Below are 19,165 nucleotides of genomic sequence, written 5' to 3' on the forward strand. Positions count from 1 at the left end.
TTTACCTTTCTGCTTCCTCCTATGCTTTCACTTCTCTTCAACTGCCTATTTAACATTGTCTTAGATGAACCCAAATTTTCTCTACCTTAACAGTAGCCTAAACGGAAGCCACTTCTTTTGGCTCCTGTCACTTAATTTACCCTCATCTCAATCAACTGTCATCTTAGATTAATTCTGGTGTTGTGGAACCTTGTGTTTGATCCTGAGCCTAGCTTCCTCCATCACATCAAATCTGTCACATGGACTATCTTCTTCCCCTCTTTGCAATATCAGCCGCCTGTGGCCCAACCTCTCTCCACTGCACCCAAGACTATTACTCTACTACCTTTAAGGTCGATTGTTTTAATGCTGTCCGAGCTCGCCTCCCCATTTCCATCCTTCACAAACTGAAACTCATCATAGAACCTTATAGCACAGAAGGAGGCCAATCAGCCTATCGTGCCAGGAAGAGCTATCCAATTAATCCCACTCGCCATCTCTTTCCCCATAGTTCTATTCTCCCTTTCAAGTGTTTATCCAATTTCCTTTTGAAAAGTTACTATCGAATCTACTTTCACCACCCTTTGAGGCAGTGCATTCCAGATCATAATAACTCGCTGTGTAAAATCTTTTTAAGATCATAATAGGTGCCGGAGTAGGTCATTTGGTCATTTGACCCGTCGGGCCTGCTCCGCCATTCAACAAGATCATGGCTGATCTTCGACCTCAATTCTACCTTCCCGCATTATCCCCATAACCCTTAATTCCCCCAAATTTATCGCCTCGGTCTTGAATATACTCAACAACTGAGCATCCACACCTCTCTGTGGTAGAGAATTCCAAAGATTCACAACCCTTTGAGTGAAGACATTTCTCCCTATCTCAGTCCTAAATGGCTGCCCTTTATCCTGAGACTATGACCCCTAGTTCTAGATTCCCCAGCCAGGGGAAACATTTTCTCAGCATTAACCCTGTCAAGACCTTAACAATTGTATGTTTCAATTCGAACACCTCTCATTCTTCTAAACTCTTGGGAATATAGGCCGAGTATACTCAATTTCTCTTCATAGGGAAATCCCCTCATCTCAGGAACCAGTCTCGTGAACTTTTGTTGCATTCCCTCTAAGGCAAGTATGTCTTTCCTTAGGTAAGGAGACCAGAACTGTACACAGTACTCCAGGTATGGCCTCACCAATGCCCTATATAATTGTAGTAAGACTTTGTTACTCCCTTTGTAACAAAAGCTGACATACCCATTTGCTTTCCTAATTGCTTGCTGTACCTGCATGTTAATTTTCTGCGATACATGTACAAGGACACCCAGGTCCCTCTGAATGCAAACATTTCCCAGTCTCTCACCATTCAACAAATATTCTACTTTTTTGTTTTTGTTTTTCCCTACCAAAGTGGATAACTTCATACTTCCCCACATTGTATTCCATTTGCCATGTTCTTGCTAACTCAGTCAACCTGTCTATATCTCTCTGCATCCTCCTCACAGCTTACTTTCCCACCTAACTTTGTATCATCAGCAAACTTAGATACATTACACTCAGTCCCTTCATCTAAGTCATTATTATAGATTGTAAATAGCTGAGGCCTATCGTGCCAGGATCCCTGCTAGTTCCAGCCTGCGAACTCAAAAATAACCGGTTTATTTTGAGGCGGTGTCACTGCCCGAGTGCTGATTTTAGCGCCGGGCGTTAAGTGCAGCCTCAAATTGCTAAATTCAGTTTTAACTCTCAAAGATGAGAGGGCAGAGCTAAAAAGTGGCGTTGCTCACTCATCCTCGGCGCCAACGGAGCAGAAGCTCAGGAAGCCTACTCAATTTCGCAATTGGAGGCTGTCGCCATGCTAGGAAAAAAAACGGGAATAAGAGTGAAGGAAAAAATAGAACTAAAACTTCTCCGATCCACACACACACTTCCCCACTCTGAAAACTAATGAAAACATGCAGAAACAAATAAATAGAAAAACTTACCTTCCTTTCTGAGCAATCCGCCTGAGAGCTGCTCTTCAACCACCACTTTTTTCAAGCTGTACTTTCCAGCCAGTACGGCAGCCGTACAAAGCAAATATCGCGACAGAGGCATCAAAGAGGCGTTGTACGCTGGATGACGTCACCACACGGGTGGCGTTAGCTGGCGCAGCATTGCCTCTTGGCACCTTTTCCAAAGAGCCTACTCAATTTCAGCCGGAGCATGAACGCCACTTAATGACGACGGTAGGCCTTTGCCACCCACTGCTGGCGGTAACGGGCGGCGTCCTAAACCCAATTTCGATCCCCATGTCTTTACTTATATGGATTTCTTTAAGTTCCTCATTGTCCCTAGATTCTTGGCTCCCCGTTATTTCCGGAATGTTTTTTGTCTCTTCTACCATGAAGACAAATGCAAAGTATTTGTTTAATATCTGCCATTTCTTTATTGTCCATTATAATTTCTCCTGTCTTTGGGCGCATGTTTACTTTCACTAATCTCTTCCTATGTACAAACCTATAGAAACATTTACAATCTGATTTTATGCCTCTTGCTAATTTACTCTCGTTCTTTTTTTCTCTTTCCTTATCAATTCCTTGGTCCTTCTTTGTTGAATTCAAAAATCCTCCCAATCCTCAGGCTTACTACTTTTTTGGGCAACATTATAAGCCTCTTCCTTTGATCTAATACTATCCTTAACTTCTCTTATTAGCCACAGTTGTACCACTTTTCCTGTGGATTTTTTGTGTCTTAAAGGAATTTGTTGTAAATTATGTATTAATTCTTTAAATGCTGGCCATTGCTTGTCTACCGTCATACCTTTTAATGTAGTTTCCCAATCTACCTTAGCCAACTCGACCCTCATACCTACGTAGTTTGCGTTGTTTACATTTAAGTCCCTAGTTTCGGACTTAACTTAATCACTTTCAAACTCAATATAAAATTGTGTCATATTATGGTCACTCTTCCCTAAAGGTTCCTTTACTACAAGATTATTCATTAACCTTTTCTCCTTGCACAATACTAGATCTAAAATAGCCTGTTCCCTGCTTGGTTCCTTAACATACTGATCTAGAAAACTATCTTGTATACATTCTATGAACTCATCCGCCACACTATTACTACAAATTTGGTTTGCTCAGTCTATATGTAGATTAAAGTTCCCCATGATTACTGTATTACCCGTGTTACATGCGCCTCTAAATTCACGATTTATTGTGCATTACAATTATGTTTGGGGGACTATAAACAACTCACACCAATGTTTTCTGCCCCTTGCTGTTTCTTAGCTCCACCTAAACTGATTCGACTTATTGATTTTCCGAGCTAAGATCCTCTCACTCAACTGTCTTTATCCCATCCTTTGTTATCAGGGCTACCCCTCCTGCTTTTCCATTTTGCTATCTCTTCTAAAAGTTAAGTATCCTGGAATATTTAGTTCCCAACCTTGGTCACTTTGCAAACATGTTTCCGTAATGGCTATTAGAACAAACCTATTGAATTATCTGCGCTATTAATTCATCTATTTTGTTGCGAATGCTTCACGCATTCAGATATTGTGCCTTTAGCTTTGACTTTTTTTTAAGCCCGGTCTACTTCCCTAGTTATTCGAGTCGCCAGGACACTGGTTCCAGCCCAGTTTTTAAGTGGAGCCCATCCCAATGGAACAGCTCCCTCTTTCCCTCGTACTGGTGCCAGTGCCCCATGAAGCAAAACCCCTGCCTCCCACACCATTCCTTGAGCCACGGCATTTAACCTTCAAATCTGCTTATCCCTATGCCAATTGGTACGTGGCTCAGGTAACAATCCAGAGATTATTATCTTTGAGATTCTGCCTTTTAATTTGTACCCCGACTCCTCAAACTCTTTCAGCAGAACCTCATTCCTAGTTCTACCTATGTCGTTGGTTCCTACATGGACTATGACAACTGGATCCTCCCCTTCCCACTCCAAGTTCTTCTCCAGCCGCGAGATGTTGTCTTTAACCCTGGCACCGGGCAGGCAACACAACCTACGGAACTGCTGGTCACGGCTGTAGAGAACAGCATCTATCCCTCTGACTAGTGTCCCCTACCACAATTACATTCCCTTTCTCTCCCCCCCACTTGAATGGCCCCCTGCATCATGGTCAGCTTGCTCATCCATCCTGCAGGTGTTTACCTCATCCACACAGGCAGCAAGAACCTCATATGCGATGGGCAAAGGCTGAGGCTCCCCCATCACTGCACCTAGGCTCCCCTTACCTGCCTGAGTTACACCCTCCTGTTACTGACCAGTAACCAGACCTGGACCACCTGGACAACCTAAGGGGTGTGACTGCCTCCTGGATCAAAGTGCCCAGGTAACTCCCTCCCTGATGCCCCGCAATGTCTGCACCTCAGACTCCAGCTCAACAGCTCTGAGCTGAAGTTCCTCCAGATGCAGGCATTTACTGCAAACGTGGTTGTCCGGGATCACAATGCTCTCCACAAACTCCCACATGCTGCAGTTGTGGCACACCACCTGCATTGTCAACCCTATATGACCTTGTTTTATTTAATTAACTTTAATTAAATTTGTATTTAAGTAACTTAATTTACAGTTTCGTTTCTTGACTACTTACTAGATCTAGATTAAGTTATGGGTAAATGAAATTAAATATCTACCTTTAAAACAAGGCACTACAAGTAGCGTAGGCAAACAACATCAACTCCTTCCCCCTCTTTTCCGAATTCCCACTCTCTCCAAATTTCCAAATAAAACACTCTGTTTAAGTGCACTCCGTTTAATCCCGCTCTGTGCAGACCACAGAGTTTTCTTCTCAACTCAGCTCTGGCTTTTTTGCCAATTAACTTAAGTCTGTGTCCTCTGGTTACCGACCCTCCTGCCAGTGGAAACAGTTTCTCCTTATTTACTCTATCAAAACCCTGCATGATTTGCAACGCCTCAATTAAATCTCCCCATAACCTTTTCTGCTCCATGGAGAACAATCCCAGCTTCTCTAGTCGCTCCACATAACTGAAGTTCCTCATCCCTGGTACCATTCTAGTAAATCTCTTCTGCACCCTCTCTAAGGCCTTGACATCCTTCCTAAAGTGTGGTGTTCAGAACTGGACACAATGCTCAGTTGAGGCCTACCCTGTGTTTATAAAGGTTTAGCACAACTTCCTTGCTTTTGTACTTTATGCCTCTATTTATAAAACCAAAGAAACCGTTGCTTTTTAAAGAAAGTATGCTTTAAAAAAAAAGAACAGCCTTACCAACTTGTTCTGCCACCGTCAAACATTTCTGTACGCATACCCTCAGGTCTCTATTGCTGCATCTCCTTTATAATTTGTACCATTTAGTTTATATTGCCTCTCCTCATTCTTCATAGAAAACTGCATCACATTACACTCGGTGTTAAAGGTCATCTGTCAGCCCATTTAATTTGTCCTCCTGAAGTCTGCTATTATCCTTCTCACACTACTATTTTTCTGAGTTTTGTGTCATCTACAAATTTGAAATTATGCCTTGTATACCATGTCCAGATCATTACTATATATCAAAAAGATCTTTGCTTCACTATTGGTGACTATTCTTTCAACCACCATGCTTTTGTCTGGGACTCCTGCAATGCATCTCCTCCCTACTTTCAAAAGCCTATTAAAATACTTTTCTCTTCAACTACTCTTTCAGTCTTGTCCCCTATACTACCTGCTCTCTCTCTCGCTAAGAGTCCATTTTGTTCTTCTCGGTATAATTCTGAGATGTAGGGCTGACATGAAGAGTTCTATATAAATGTAAGTTGCTGTAGTGTGTGGTTCTTGAGTGAGAGAAGACTGGCCCCATGGTTGAAAGGCCTGCTGGCAATCACTATCTTGGCTCACACCTTAAGAATGATCAGTTGGATGAGTCACCAGAGGTTAGCTGGCACCTGTAGATAGTCAGCACCTTCAGGAGACAAGGGGAGAAAACTGGCTGCCTAAATACCAAAGTATCACATACTCATTTGGTTCAAATATTTTTTCCTCCGTCGCTTTATCTTTTGTAAAGTCGCTTCTTTTCCTCAGCAATGACGGTGACCGGTAGGTCCCACTCTGTCCGAGAACGCTCTCATCTAGTTCCTTCTTAACAGATTCAACACTCTGAAGAAAGCAAAGGAGTAAAGCCGATGTTAGAGTGATAGAGTCATGGCTGAAAAAATAGACGGCAACAATTGTACTTTTACTGTCACTACGCTGCATCACTCCCTCCTACAGTTTCATCATCAGTATGAGAAAGTAGCACCATAATAGAACAGGACATCAGCTGGAAGGGTGTCCAAGTAATCTGGCTATAGCAACATTTTATCTGAATCAATGGTATCAAATATGAATGCTATGGAAACTAAAGCTATCTGATGACTATGCAAGCTGCTGATCATTTGCAATCAAAAAGCAAGCAGAGAATGGAAGTTTCATCTGGTCTGGGTGCTTCCAGGATTCAACATAAATCTTTTCTTTCTTGCAGACGTGATGACATAACAGGGTACTCTTGGATCAGCTGCATTGAGAGAAAATTGGCATTGCCCACAGAGGTCACTCAACAACCCCAGGCCTTGCCCATTCACACAAGCCTGGAATAGCTGGATCATGGAGCCAAAAGGCCAAACAAGAGCTTTCTGCTAAGTTATCGCATCTAGTCACAGTCTTATTCAATGAGGAAGTGTTGAAATCCATTTCTGGACACCAGCACAAAACACTCTCCGGCAGCTAGTACAAACAAACAAACGAGTGAAGTAGTATGTGATGCTCTTCTACAGGATTATTTTGTCATTAGCAACTAGATGTTTTTGGCACTGTAGTGTTTCAAATCATTGTTTTTCCAAACAAGGAAATCAGGCTAGAATATCGATGAAGGTTTCATAATTTCTTGCTCACAACCCCACCCGGTTGATTTTTGAATAAATTATATGAAACGGAGTCAGTGATCTCTGTAGCGCACGACACTTCATCCTACCTGTTCTCATTGAACTTTAATATGTTACACATGGATCATTAACAGCTGCTCCAACTCACAATGTCTCACTTGTAAATAATTCAAAACTCTATCGTAGCTTTTCAAAAATGTTTTTCATTATTGAAATCTATTTGTTTTCAGGTTCCATCCTCAGTGTGTGCTCACTTTATGGATCGGAGGTGGGAGGGAGTCGGGCTGCAACAATTGCCCTCAGTGCCCCAGGGTTAGAGAGGGTAAGCAAAATCAGCCAGGGTTCCTGAAAATCCTGCCCAGTGACCCCGTTGGAATGTGAGAGTGTGGATTTTGGGTGGGGACCGATCAGAATTGGCTGTGATTCCCCGACGTTTGAATACTTTACCGACAGTCAAGGTGAGCATGAAGAATAGGGTGAAGGAATGGTGGATCACTGGTGCCCACAGAACCAGTGCCCCATGAATCAAATGCCTTCAGGGGATGGAGCAAAGTGTTCAAAAAACATTTCTGTCTTAATGTCTTACTGTGTTTGATGCCTCTTTAGTTATTTAGCCTCCTCACCAGATGGTGTCATTATTCACTGGCACTGTTCCCCAGGAGACATCAGATAGCATTAGTATGTTTGATTCTGTGATACTTAGTGACTTGAAGAAATGTGCACAAATGAATAAAAATCATTATAGGCACCTCATTTACATAAAATCTAATAGTCATACAGAATTTTTCTTCTTTAAAAATTGTATTTGTTGCAGTGCTGCGAGAAAAAGCTGCCTTGCTGCATTAATATTTTACTAAATGGTTTTAAAGCTGTTCCAGAATAAGCACTTGTAAAACGTTACTGATTTAAATGTAATCACTGGGCTGCATTTCTAGTCTTTGTTCTTTTGCCTGCCACATGCGATCGCCAGGACGCCTGATTTCTGCCAGTGTGATCCAATATATTCACAAGTATCATGAACACAGACCTCCATCTTCACCCAATCCAGCTACTGGGGCTGTTGCTCAGTGGATGTCACTGTCCCAGCACTGTGGCTTCCTTCAAACTTTATCCTGAGTTAATTGTTTCAACATCTGTTTTGTGATTTCTGAAGGAGCGGCTACACAAAATTGATTTTACACCAATAGGAGTTGTGTATTGCTGTCAGTCTCACTGTCACTGCAGGAACATTGCTCCGACTGCAGCAATAGTTTGTCATGAAAGCTGCCGGATACCGGATTGTTGCAAAATTCTAACTAGTTCATTAATGTATGGTAACATGCCACCACCTCCCAGCCCCCGCTGCCTCCCCCCATCCACCATACCACCACCTGGTCTGGGGTCACACATGACTTTTGTCCACACTATGTGGTTGACTTTTAATGTCCGTGAAGTGTCCTAGCAAGTCACTTAGTTGCTTAAAGTAAACTGTCAAGCATCACAGCAATCACCATTGCCGCAAAGACTGCAGCGAGTCGAGAAGGCCCACTGCCACCTTCAGACAACAAGGGAGGAGCAATAAATGTAGCTTTGCCAGCGTCGCACAAATCCCCCAAGAGTAATTAACAAAATAATGTTCATCTGCCAGGTGAGGCTTTTGGGATAGTGGGACTGGCATGCGACCCACTGACATGTTCGCTTGGGTTGCGACCCACTCCAGAGACTTGAGCACAGAATCCAGGCTGACACTCCAGTGCAGTACTGAGGGAGTGCTGCCCTGTCGGAAGTGCCGTCTTGTGGGTGAAACGTTAAACCGAGGCCCCATCTGCCCTCTCAGGTCGATGTAAAGATCCCATGGCACTATTTCAAAGAGCAGGAGAGTTCTCCCTGGTGTCCTGGCAGTATTTATCACTCAACCAACATCACTAAAACAGATGATCTGATCATCATTACACTGCTGTTTGTGGGACCTTGCTGTATGCAATTTGGTCGCCGCATTTCTCTACATTACAACAGTGACAACACTTCAAAAACAGAAGTAGAGTAGGAATGCCAAGGGGCTGGATGTTGGGTCATTCCCTGAAGCTGTTCAGGGAAACTGGAGTTACTACGAAAAGTACTTAATTGGCTGTAAAGCACTTTGGGATGTCCTGAGGCTGTGAAAGGCAATATATAAATATAAGTTCATTCTTTCTTTTACTCTGGACAATTCCAGACAAGATCTCAACCACTGACAGGTGGGGAGAATCGCGCTCAATTCCAGGAGCAATTGCAAGCTCGTAAAATGGAAGCTGCATTGACAAATAAATAATACTTCAGTATCAAATCTCATCCCAGTGCTTGGGGGTTTCATGGAACAGTAACATGGTTAGTGAACCCAAACTTGTACTGACTCTAGGCAAAGGTTTGTCTCCCTGCACAGCTTCAGGCCAGTGGAATGACCCAATAGCCAGCCCCTTGGCATTCCTACCCTACTTCTGCTTCATCTAGGAGAGCAGCTTACAACTGGCATTCAGCACATTGGTGCCTCTGTACTCTTCCCATACTGTGCTTGGACAGTATCAACCTTAATACACCTTAGACTAGTACAGAGCGAGCACTGAGAGTTATTACAGACTGCATCATTGACACCATAAAATGCTCAACCAAAGTCGGCTTTTCTGCCTCCATCAACACAATGATCTGTTGAACAGGTCACATCCGAGAGCACCTCACTACCTCAATTAATCTGTTCATTCACTGAAATGATTTGTGTGTGATTGGTAGTTTTCTCTGCAGCTACAAATTGCCTTTGCTCGAGTGTCAAGGGCCAATTTCCCTGAACCACATTGGCAGCCCGAACTATCTCGGCTCACGATTATCTACAGGAACTGTAAATAGAAATGCACAGGCATTATTTGCGCTCGTACCCTCACAGAACATTGGCAAGCTACTGAACCAGGAGAAACATCACAGTTGAGCTTCCCTGAGCAAAAAACAGGAGCACGAACGATGGCTCATTTATCCCGCTCTAACTTAGCTCGGGCGGCTCACTGCAGCTTCTACTACTGCCCCAGCTAAGATCAAATGACCAAACCCAGGCCAAGTCTGGATGGAAGAGACCACCTAGAGCCCATCAATCCCACTCCCTCCAGAGTCGGTATACGATTATTTTTTAATGAACTCAGTTGATTCCCTTACTTTAAGGAACATTATGTTCCTTCACTATATCTACTGAAATAATCAAGCAAGGCTGTTAGTACAGGTTGGACCTTTCTGGTCCGGCACCCTCGGGATCTAACCAGTGCCGGAACAGAGAATTTTCCAAACCACGAGAGGCCACGTCAAGCCTAGGTACCTGTAGACAGCGCCCAGGCTCCTGTAAGCATCCGCCACGCTCCGGCTCAGGCTGCAAAACTCGGGCCACGCTCTCTCTCTCTCCGCAACAATGAACACAGAGCCAGGAAGCACGGGAAACTGATGTCGATCCACGGATGTTTCCGAACCTGGGAATCCCGGAACAGAGAGGTCCAACCTGTATCTCTTTTAGCCTCATGCATCCCCATTCTCAACAGATATTGACCAAGCTCCTTTTAATGGCTTTTCTGGGATTCTGTTCCACTGTCCTGTGGAATTTTAGTTTTCTAACTTTTAATCTTGTTGTTCTAGTTCTGTGCTCATTTTAATTCAATGTTATCTATAGCCTTCATTACTTTACTTAAAGAGTTTTTGGTGGAGGCCAACTTTAGGCTGAACATAGACAGTCCTTTGAAACTGCTAGGAAGGGACATAGGGTACACTGGTCTTTCTGACCGCTCTCCAATGACAGAAAAATCCCAATACAGGTTTATCTTGCAGCATACAAGATTTGTCCCAACAGCTCGTCTTCATGTTTTAGAAACTCCTAAGCATGCAATAAAAGGGCTTCTTCCGGTAAATTTATGGCAAAGGGAGGAAGGGAGGGCTCCAGCCTATATCGACCCTAGTGGGGAATCAGCTGCACGATGGTCACTACCCTGGAGTGGAATCAGCTTCGCAATGGTCACTGGATAATTTGGTGGGAAAATCAGCCCGATGATGGTTACTACTCTGGTGGGGAATCAGCATCACGATGGTCACTGGATAACCTGGCGAGGTGTCAGCCGTACAGTCGTTAATGAATACTGACAGAGTCTAGAACATCAAGGTGGCTGGGATGTCGCAAGCTGCCCTATGTGAATGCTTCCATGAGGAAACTCTGAGGTTCAGGATGACACCTCTGCCCTAATAGATGGGATAGTCTTTGGTGGAGAAGCTGTGGGACGTTTAGCAGTGCCCAATGCTGGCAGGCTATGCGGTGTAGCTGGTTAAACTTAAGCGTTACCTCTGTGCATGCTAAGACTTAAATCCCCTACCTACCCAACCCACATGTAACTGTGTTAAGGGTGGTGTATCGTAATCGATAGGAAATGTACACTCTATCAGACAAACAGAATTCTCAGTAGTTTGGTGTGGAGATTCTTGAACATGGGAAGAGACTTCTGAGCTTCGTCAGCTAGATGTCTGATGCAAAGAAAATTATTTTGGAGGACCTGGATCTCGGTCTTCTTTCCTTCAGTGAAAATAATCATCACTTGAGCATTTTTTATAACTTGGATCAGGGATCATCCTGGTCACACGACCTGAATCCTTTCTAATGCATCTATATCTTTTTTTGAAGTGGGTGACCAAAATGGCACACCAGAACTGGCCTCACCACTGGTTTGTACAACGTCAGTGCGACTTGTTCTCACGTGCAATCCAAAACTTCCATGCACATCCCAGTACATTCCTGGTGTGAATGGCTTAGCTACGCACTGGACCTCCAGGGAGCTCTTTAGACTGCCACCTTTATCTTTATGAAGATGGCACGAAGCAGTGCAGGAGGTATGGTGATAGTGTACTCGCACGTACTTTGAGTTGATCTGTATCATCGCACTAATGTCACAACACCAGGATATATATTTTCACTGTATGTCACAAGTATCTCTCCAAAGAATTGAAGATAACATTTCCTTGACATATTCCTCTGACTTTGTGCATCCTGCCTCCATTAGTTCCACCACCGGCAGTCGTGCCTTCAGCCCCATACTCTTTCCCCTGCTAACCCCCACCACATCTCTCTCCTCTTTTAAGACCCTCCTTAAAACCCACTTCTTTGACCAAGCTTTCGGTCATCCCGCTTAATAACTCCTTCTTTGGTTCAGCATCAATTTTTTTGACTCGGGACATTTTTCTACATTAAAGGCACTATATAAATTCAAGTTGCCATTGTTGGAGCTGGCATCCGTGCAACCCGCACCCCAGTGAGAAGTAGTGCCTTTTACTGGACGCGGATGCAGAAGAGGAGGAGATGAAACAAATTTCACTGACTGCACAAAACTTAAATGATGAAAATTAAATTGCAGGTTTTTGGTCACCATCTCATGTTTGATTTTAAGAAAGCACATATTCATAGCAATGAAACAACTACATCTGTTAACCCTTCATAGATAAGATCAAATATTTAACACTTCACCCTCCATTCAGAAAAAACTGGTGTCGCAAGAACCTGCCCTGTATGCAGCACCAAAAACATCAAGACTAGCTTCGCACAATATATCGAAAGGACATACAGTAAAGAAAGGCATTAAACACAGAACATTGGCATAGTTTACATAATTACAAACAACAATACCATTTTTTAAACATTAATTCAACACTATATATTAGTTCAAAATGAAAACTGCTCCTCACATTTAAAGAGAGCATTAGTGCCCCCTGGTGCATGAGTGGGTACATGCACCACTTGGTATTGTGCTGAGCCACATAGACCAGGAAGTCCCCAGGTTACATCCCCAGTCTGTGCTGAGTTCGCTGATGTCAGTGGTAATTGTGCTAAAATTGGCCTCGGTGCCCTGGGTCAAGGATTGGGAAAAAATACATCAGCTCCTGCTTCTAATCACTAACCAGTGAGCCCTGTTGGAAGAGGAAAAGAGAGAGAGAGCGAACGAGCAAGCGCAAGAGAGAGAGGGAGAGGGAGAGGGAGAGGGAGAGGGAGAGGGAGAGGGAGAGGGAGAGGGAGAGGGAGAGGGAGAGGGAGAGGGAGAGGGAGAGGGAGAGGGAGAGCACATCTCTCTCTCTCTTTCTCTGTCTGTGTGACACCAGTTCTGCATACCTATCCCTACCAATCATATGAGCTTTTGGAGTCTGCTAAAATCAAATTCTTCAGTACGTATAAGCACAACAGGAAGATCCACAAGGAACATCAGAGAGAGTTTAAGTAATAAAAGAACTAATGAGATACAAGTTCTAATGTAACACAACAGAGGCAGATTTTGAAAAAGTAAAAGTCAGAGTAAAAAAAGTGACATCGGTACAAGGGAAGGAGCTGATTGGTGAGTAGCTGGCGAGTGTTTTTTTTTAAGGTTTAAGTTTATTTCTGCTAAGTAAGTTCATAGTATATTAAATAGAGGAATGGCAGGGCAGGCCAATCCCATGGAATGCACATCCTGTGCCATGTGGGAAGTCCAGGATGCATCTCACGGCCTGGATTACCATGCGTGCAGGAAGTGTCACCAGCTGCGGCAGCTCGCGATCCATGTTTCGGAGCTTGAGCAGCAGTTGGAGTCACTGCACGGCATCCACGAGGCTGAGAACTTCGTGGATAGCACGTTTCTAGAGGTGGTCACCCTGCAGCTTAAGAGTGTGCAGGCAGAGAGGAAATGGGTGACTGCCAGACAGAAGAGGACCACCAGGCAGGTAGTGCAGGAACCCCCGAGAACATCTCGCTCTCCAACCAGTATTCTATTCTGAGTACTGGAGGGGCCCATGGTTCCTCTGGGGATTGCAACCAGAGCCAAGTCCATGGCACCACTGGTGGCTCAGCTGCACGGGGGCGGACTGGTGCGAAAGAAGAGTGGAAGAGCAATAGTGGTAGGGGATTCGACAGTTAGGGGAGCAGACAGGCATTTCTGCGGCCACAGACATGACTCCAGGGTGGTATGTTGCCTCCCTTGTGCCAGGGTCAAGGATGTCACTGAGCGGTTGCAGGACATTCTGAGAAGGAAGGGTGAACAGCCAGAGGTCGTGGTCCATATCGGTACCAATGACATAGGTAGAAAGAAGGATGAGGTCCTTCAGGCAGATTTTAGGGAGCTAGGAGATTAAAAAGCAGGACCTCAAAAGGTAGTAATCTCCGAATTACTCCCAGTGCTACGTGCTAGTGAGTACAGAAATAGAAGGATAGAGCAGATGAATGTGTGGCTGGAGAGCTGGTGCAGAAGGGAGGGCTTTAAATTCCTAAGGCGTTGGGACCATCATTTTCCAATCCTCTCTGGCTACACGTGTGGTGCCGGAGGACTGAAGGACTGGTAACGTTGTACCTTTGTTTAAAAAGGGAGAAAGGGATAGACCGAGTAATTACAGGCCAGTTAGCCTAACCTCGGCGGTGGGAAAATTATTGGAAAAAATTCTGAGGGACAGGATAAATTTTCATTTAGAAAGACGTGGATTAATCAAGGGACAGCCAGCATGGATTTGTTATGGGAAGGTCATGTCTGACGAACTTGATTACATTTTTTGAGGAGGTAACAAGGAGGGTCGATAAGGGTAGTGCATTTGATATAATGTATGTGGATTTTAGCAAGGCTTTTGATAGAGGAAGCAGCGTGTGGCGGTGTGCCACTTCAGGAAACAGCGTGTGCTGCTGCAGGAGGGCGACGGCTGATTGCAGTGCGGGCAGGTACAGCAGGAGCAGCGACGTCGGGGCGAAGGAGCGGCAAGAGTTTGTAGAGGGATGTGACCGGGGCCCAGGAGAGATGAAAGTTCGGGGCCCAGAAGAGGCAAGGGCAGCACGGGCCAGCCCACACTGCGATATATGTGCGCACTAGGTTCATGCAGCAGAGCTGGTCTCCAATCGTCCTGGTTAACCCTTGCCACTGGACCAAGACCTAGCTCTGTCAAGCCCGTGTGATGGTTGGTGTGCAATAGCCACCCCACATTAAAAAAATCCACGCACAGGCATCTTCCACCCTTCAGGATGTAGTTCAGGATCCGGACACTCATTGAAACACCTGTGAACTCATCCGTTTTCGGCGTGGAAGCACGTCATCCTCGTTTCAAGGGACTGCCTATGACGATGATGATGACATGGCAGACTGGTCACAAAAGTAAAAGCCCATGGGATCCAAGGCAAAATGGCAAGTTGGATCCAAAATTGGCTCAGAGGCAGGAAGCAAAGGGTAATGGTGGATGGGTGTTTTTGTGACTATAAGACCGTTTCCAGTGGGGTTCCACAGGGCTCAGTACTAGGTCCCTTGTTTTTTGTGGTATATATCAATGATTTAGACTTGAATGTAGAGGGTATGATTAAGAAGTTTGCAGATAATACAAAAATTGACTGTGCAGTTGATAATGAAGAAGAAAGTTGTAGGCTGCAGGAAGATATCAATGAACTGGTCAGGTGGGCAGACCAGTGGCAAATGGAATTCAATCCTGAGAAGTATGAGGTAATGCATTTAGGGAGGGCTAACAAGGCAGTGCAATACACATTAAATGGTAGGACACTGGGAAATGCAGAGGAACAAAGAGACCTCGGAGTGCATGTCCACAGATCCTTGAAGGTAGCAGGACAGGAAGATCAGGTGGTTAAGAAGGCATATGGAATACTTTGCCTTTATTAGCTGAGGCATAGAATACAAGATCAGCGAGGTTACGCTTGAATTGTATAAAATACTAGTTAGGCCATAGCTAGAATACTGTGTGCAGTTCTGATCAGATTACAGAAAAGATGTGATTTTTAGCTATGAGGAAAGACTGCATAGGCTGGGTTTGTTTTCTTTGGAACAGAGGAGGCCGAGGGGAGACCTTATTAAGGTGTATAAAATTATGAGGGACCTAGATAAAGTGGATAGGAAACATAGAAACATAGAAAATAGGTGCAGGAGTAGGCCATTCGGCCTTTCGAGTCTGCACCACCATTCAATAAGATCATGGCTGATCATTCACCTCAGTATCCCTTTCCTGCTTTCTCTCCATACCCCTTGATCCCTTTAGTCATAAGGGCCATATTTAACTCCCTCTTGATTATATCTAACAAACTGGCATCAACAACTCTCTGCGGTAGAGAATTCCACAGGTTCACAACTCTCTGAGTGAACAAGTTTCTCCTCATCTCAGTCCTAAATGGCTTACCCCTTATCCTTACGACTGTGACCCCTGGTTCTGGACTTCCCCAACATCGGGAACATTCTTCCTGCATCTAACTTGTCCAGTCCTGGCAGAATTTTATATGTTTCTATGAGATCCCCTCTCATTCTTCTAAACTCCAGTGAATACAGGCCCAGTCGATCCAGGCTCTCCTCATATGTCAATCCTGCCATCCCGGGAATCAGTCTGGTAAACCTTCGCTGCACTCCCTCAATAGCAAGAACGTCCTTCCTCAGATTAGGAGAGTAAAACTGAACACAATATTCCAGGTGAGGCCTCACAAAGGCCCTGTACAACTCCACTAAGACCTCCCTGCTCCTATACTCAAATCCTCTAGCTATGAAGGCCAACATGTAATTTGCCTTCTTCACCGCCTGCTGTACCTGCATGCCAACTTTCAATGACTGATGAACCATGACACCCAGGTTTCGTTGCACCTCCCCTTTTCCTAATCTGTCGCCATTCAGATAATATTCTGCCTTCACGTTTTTGCCACCAAAGTGGATAACATCACATTTATCCACATTATACTGCATCTGCCATGCATTTGCCCACTCACCTAACCTGTCCAAGTTACCCTGCAGCCTCTTAGCATCCTCCTCACAGCTCACACTGCCACCCAGCTTAGTGTCATCTTCAAACTTGGACATATTACATTCAATTCCTTCATCTAAATCATTGATGTATATTGTAAAGAGCTGGGATCCCAGCACTGAGCCCTGCGGCACCCCACTAGTCACTGCCTGCCATACTGAAAAGGACCAGTTTATCCCGACTCTATGCTTCCTGTCTGCCAACCAGTTCTCTATCCACGTCAATACATTACCCCCAATACCATGTGCTTTAATTTTACACAACAATCTCTTGTGTGGGACCTTGTCAAAAGCTTTTTGAAAGTCCAAATACACCACATCCACTGGTTCTCCCTTGTCCACTCTATTAGTTACATCCTCAAAAAATTCCAGAAGATTTGTCAAGCATGATTTCCCTTTCATAAATCCATGCTGACTTGGACCGATCCTGTCACTGCTTTCCAAATGCGCTGCTATTTCATCTTTAATAACTGATTCCAACAAAAGTGGTGTTACATTAGCTACCCTCCAGTTCATAGGAACTGATCCAGAGTCGATAAGACTGTTGGAAAATGATCACCAACTATTTCTAGGGCCACTTCCTTAAGTACTCTGAGATGCAGACCATCAGGCCCTGGGGATTTATCGGCTTTCAATCCTATCAATTTCCCCAACACAATTTCCTGACTAATAAGGATTTCCTTCAGTTCTTTCTTCTTAAGAGATCCTCTGTCCCCTAGTATTTCTGGAAGGTTATTCGTGTCTTCCTTCGTGAAGACGGATCCAAAGTATTTGTTCAATTGGTCTGCCATTTCTCTGTTACCCATTATAAATTCATCTGATTCTGACTGCAAAGGACCTATGTTTGTCTTCACTAATCTCTTTCTCTTCACATATCTATAGAAGCTTTTGCAGTCAGCTTTTATGTTCCCAGCAAGCTTCCTCTCATACTCTATTTTTCCCCTCCTAATTAAACACTTTGTCCTCCTCTGCTGGATTCTAAATTTCTCCCAGTCCTCAGGTTTGCCGCTTTTTCTGGCCAATTTATATGCCTCTTCCTTGGATTTAACACCATCCCTAATTTCCCTTGTTAGCCATGGTTGAGCTACCTTCCCCATTTTATTTTTACTCCAGACAGGGATGTATAATTGCTGAAGTTCATCCATGTGATCTTTAAATGTTTGCCATTTCCTATCCACAGTCAACCCTTTAAGTATCATTCGCCAGTCTATTCTAGCCAATTCACACCTCATACCATCGCAGTTACCTTTCCTTAAGTTCAGGACCCTCGTCTCCGAATTAACTGTGTCACTCTCCATCTTAATAAAGAAATCTACCATAGTTCCCTTAGCAGAGGGGTCAACAACCAGGGGGCATAGATTTAAAGTAATTAATAAGAGGTTTAAAGGGGGAATTTTTTCCACACAGCAGGTGATGGGGGGGGGGGGGGGGGGGGGGTCTGGAACTCACTGCCTGAAAGGGTGGTAGAGGCAAAACCCTCACCACATTTAAAAAGCACTTGGATATGCACTTGAAGTGCCGTAACCCACAAGGCTACAGACCAAGAGCTGGAAAGTGGGATTAGGCTGGATAGCTCTTGGTCGCCCGAGCGGACACGATGGGCCGAAATGGCCTCCTTCCATGCTATAAATTTCTATGATTCTATGACAACCTGTAATACACAACACCTTCTAAAAGACAGCAAGCATGTTAGTCATTCTGCAAATATATGTTTTTTGTGTTAGTCATTCTGTGAATATTTGATTTTCAGGACAATTTTTCATTAAAGACAGATAACAGCCATGCAGCACATTACAATCTCTTTGAAACGCATCACTTTTTTCTGTAATATAACTTCACTTCACTAATGTAGATAAATGTGAGGTTATCCACTTTGGTGCTAAAAACAGGAAGGCAGATTATTATCTGAATGGTGACAGATTAGTAAAAGGAGAGACGCAACGATACCTCGGTGTCATGGTACATCAGTCATTGAAAGTTGGCATACAGCAGGCGGTGAAGGCGGCAAATGGCATGTTGGCCTTCATAGCGTTGTACATGGGCTTGGTGAGGCCACACCTTGAATATTGTGTACAATTTTGGTCTCCTAATCTGAGGAAGGACATTCTTGCTATTGAAGGAGTGCAGTGAAGGTTCACCAGACTGATGCCTGGGATGACAGGACTGACATATGAAGAAAGACTGGATCGACTAGGCTTATATTCAATGGAATTTAGATGAGAGGGGATCTCATAGAAACATATAAAATTCTGACGGAATTGGACAGGTTAGATGCAGAAAGAATGTTCCTGATGTTGGGGAAGTCCAGAACCAGGGGTCACAGTCTAAGGATAAGGGGTAAGCCATTTAGGACCGAGATGAGGGGAAACTTCTTCATTCAGAGTTGTGTGCATGTGGAATTCTCGAACACAGAAAGTTGTTGAGACCAGTTCGTTAGATATATTCAAAAGGGAATTAGATGTGGCCCTTACGGCTAAAGGGATCAAGGGGTATGGAGAGAAAGCAGGAATGGGGTACTGAAGTGCATGATCAGCCATGACCATATTGAATGGTGGTGCGGGCTCGAAGGGCCGAATGGC

The 19,165-nt window shown here is 44.2% G+C and overlaps 1 protein-coding gene across 3 annotated transcripts in view; it reads right to left on the bottom strand.

Moving 5' to 3' along the window:
• The window catches only part of timm44 (translocase of inner mitochondrial membrane 44 homolog (yeast)), a 68,531-nt gene that overhangs the window by 32,133 nt on the left and 17,233 nt on the right, over positions 1–19,165 (bottom strand). For all 3 annotated transcript variants that reach the window (XM_070859859.1, XM_070859860.1, XM_070859861.1), the window contains one exon: positions 5,925–6,064. In XM_070859859.1, coding sequence (XP_070715960.1) covers positions 5,925–6,064 — 140 coding nt within the window. The remainder of the gene's footprint in view (positions 1–5,924; positions 6,065–19,165) is intronic.

Source organism: Pristiophorus japonicus, chromosome 18 (assembly GCF_044704955.1).
Source record: "Pristiophorus japonicus isolate sPriJap1 chromosome 18, sPriJap1.hap1, whole genome shotgun sequence".
NCBI lineage: Eukaryota > Metazoa > Chordata > Chondrichthyes > Pristiophoridae > Pristiophorus > Pristiophorus japonicus.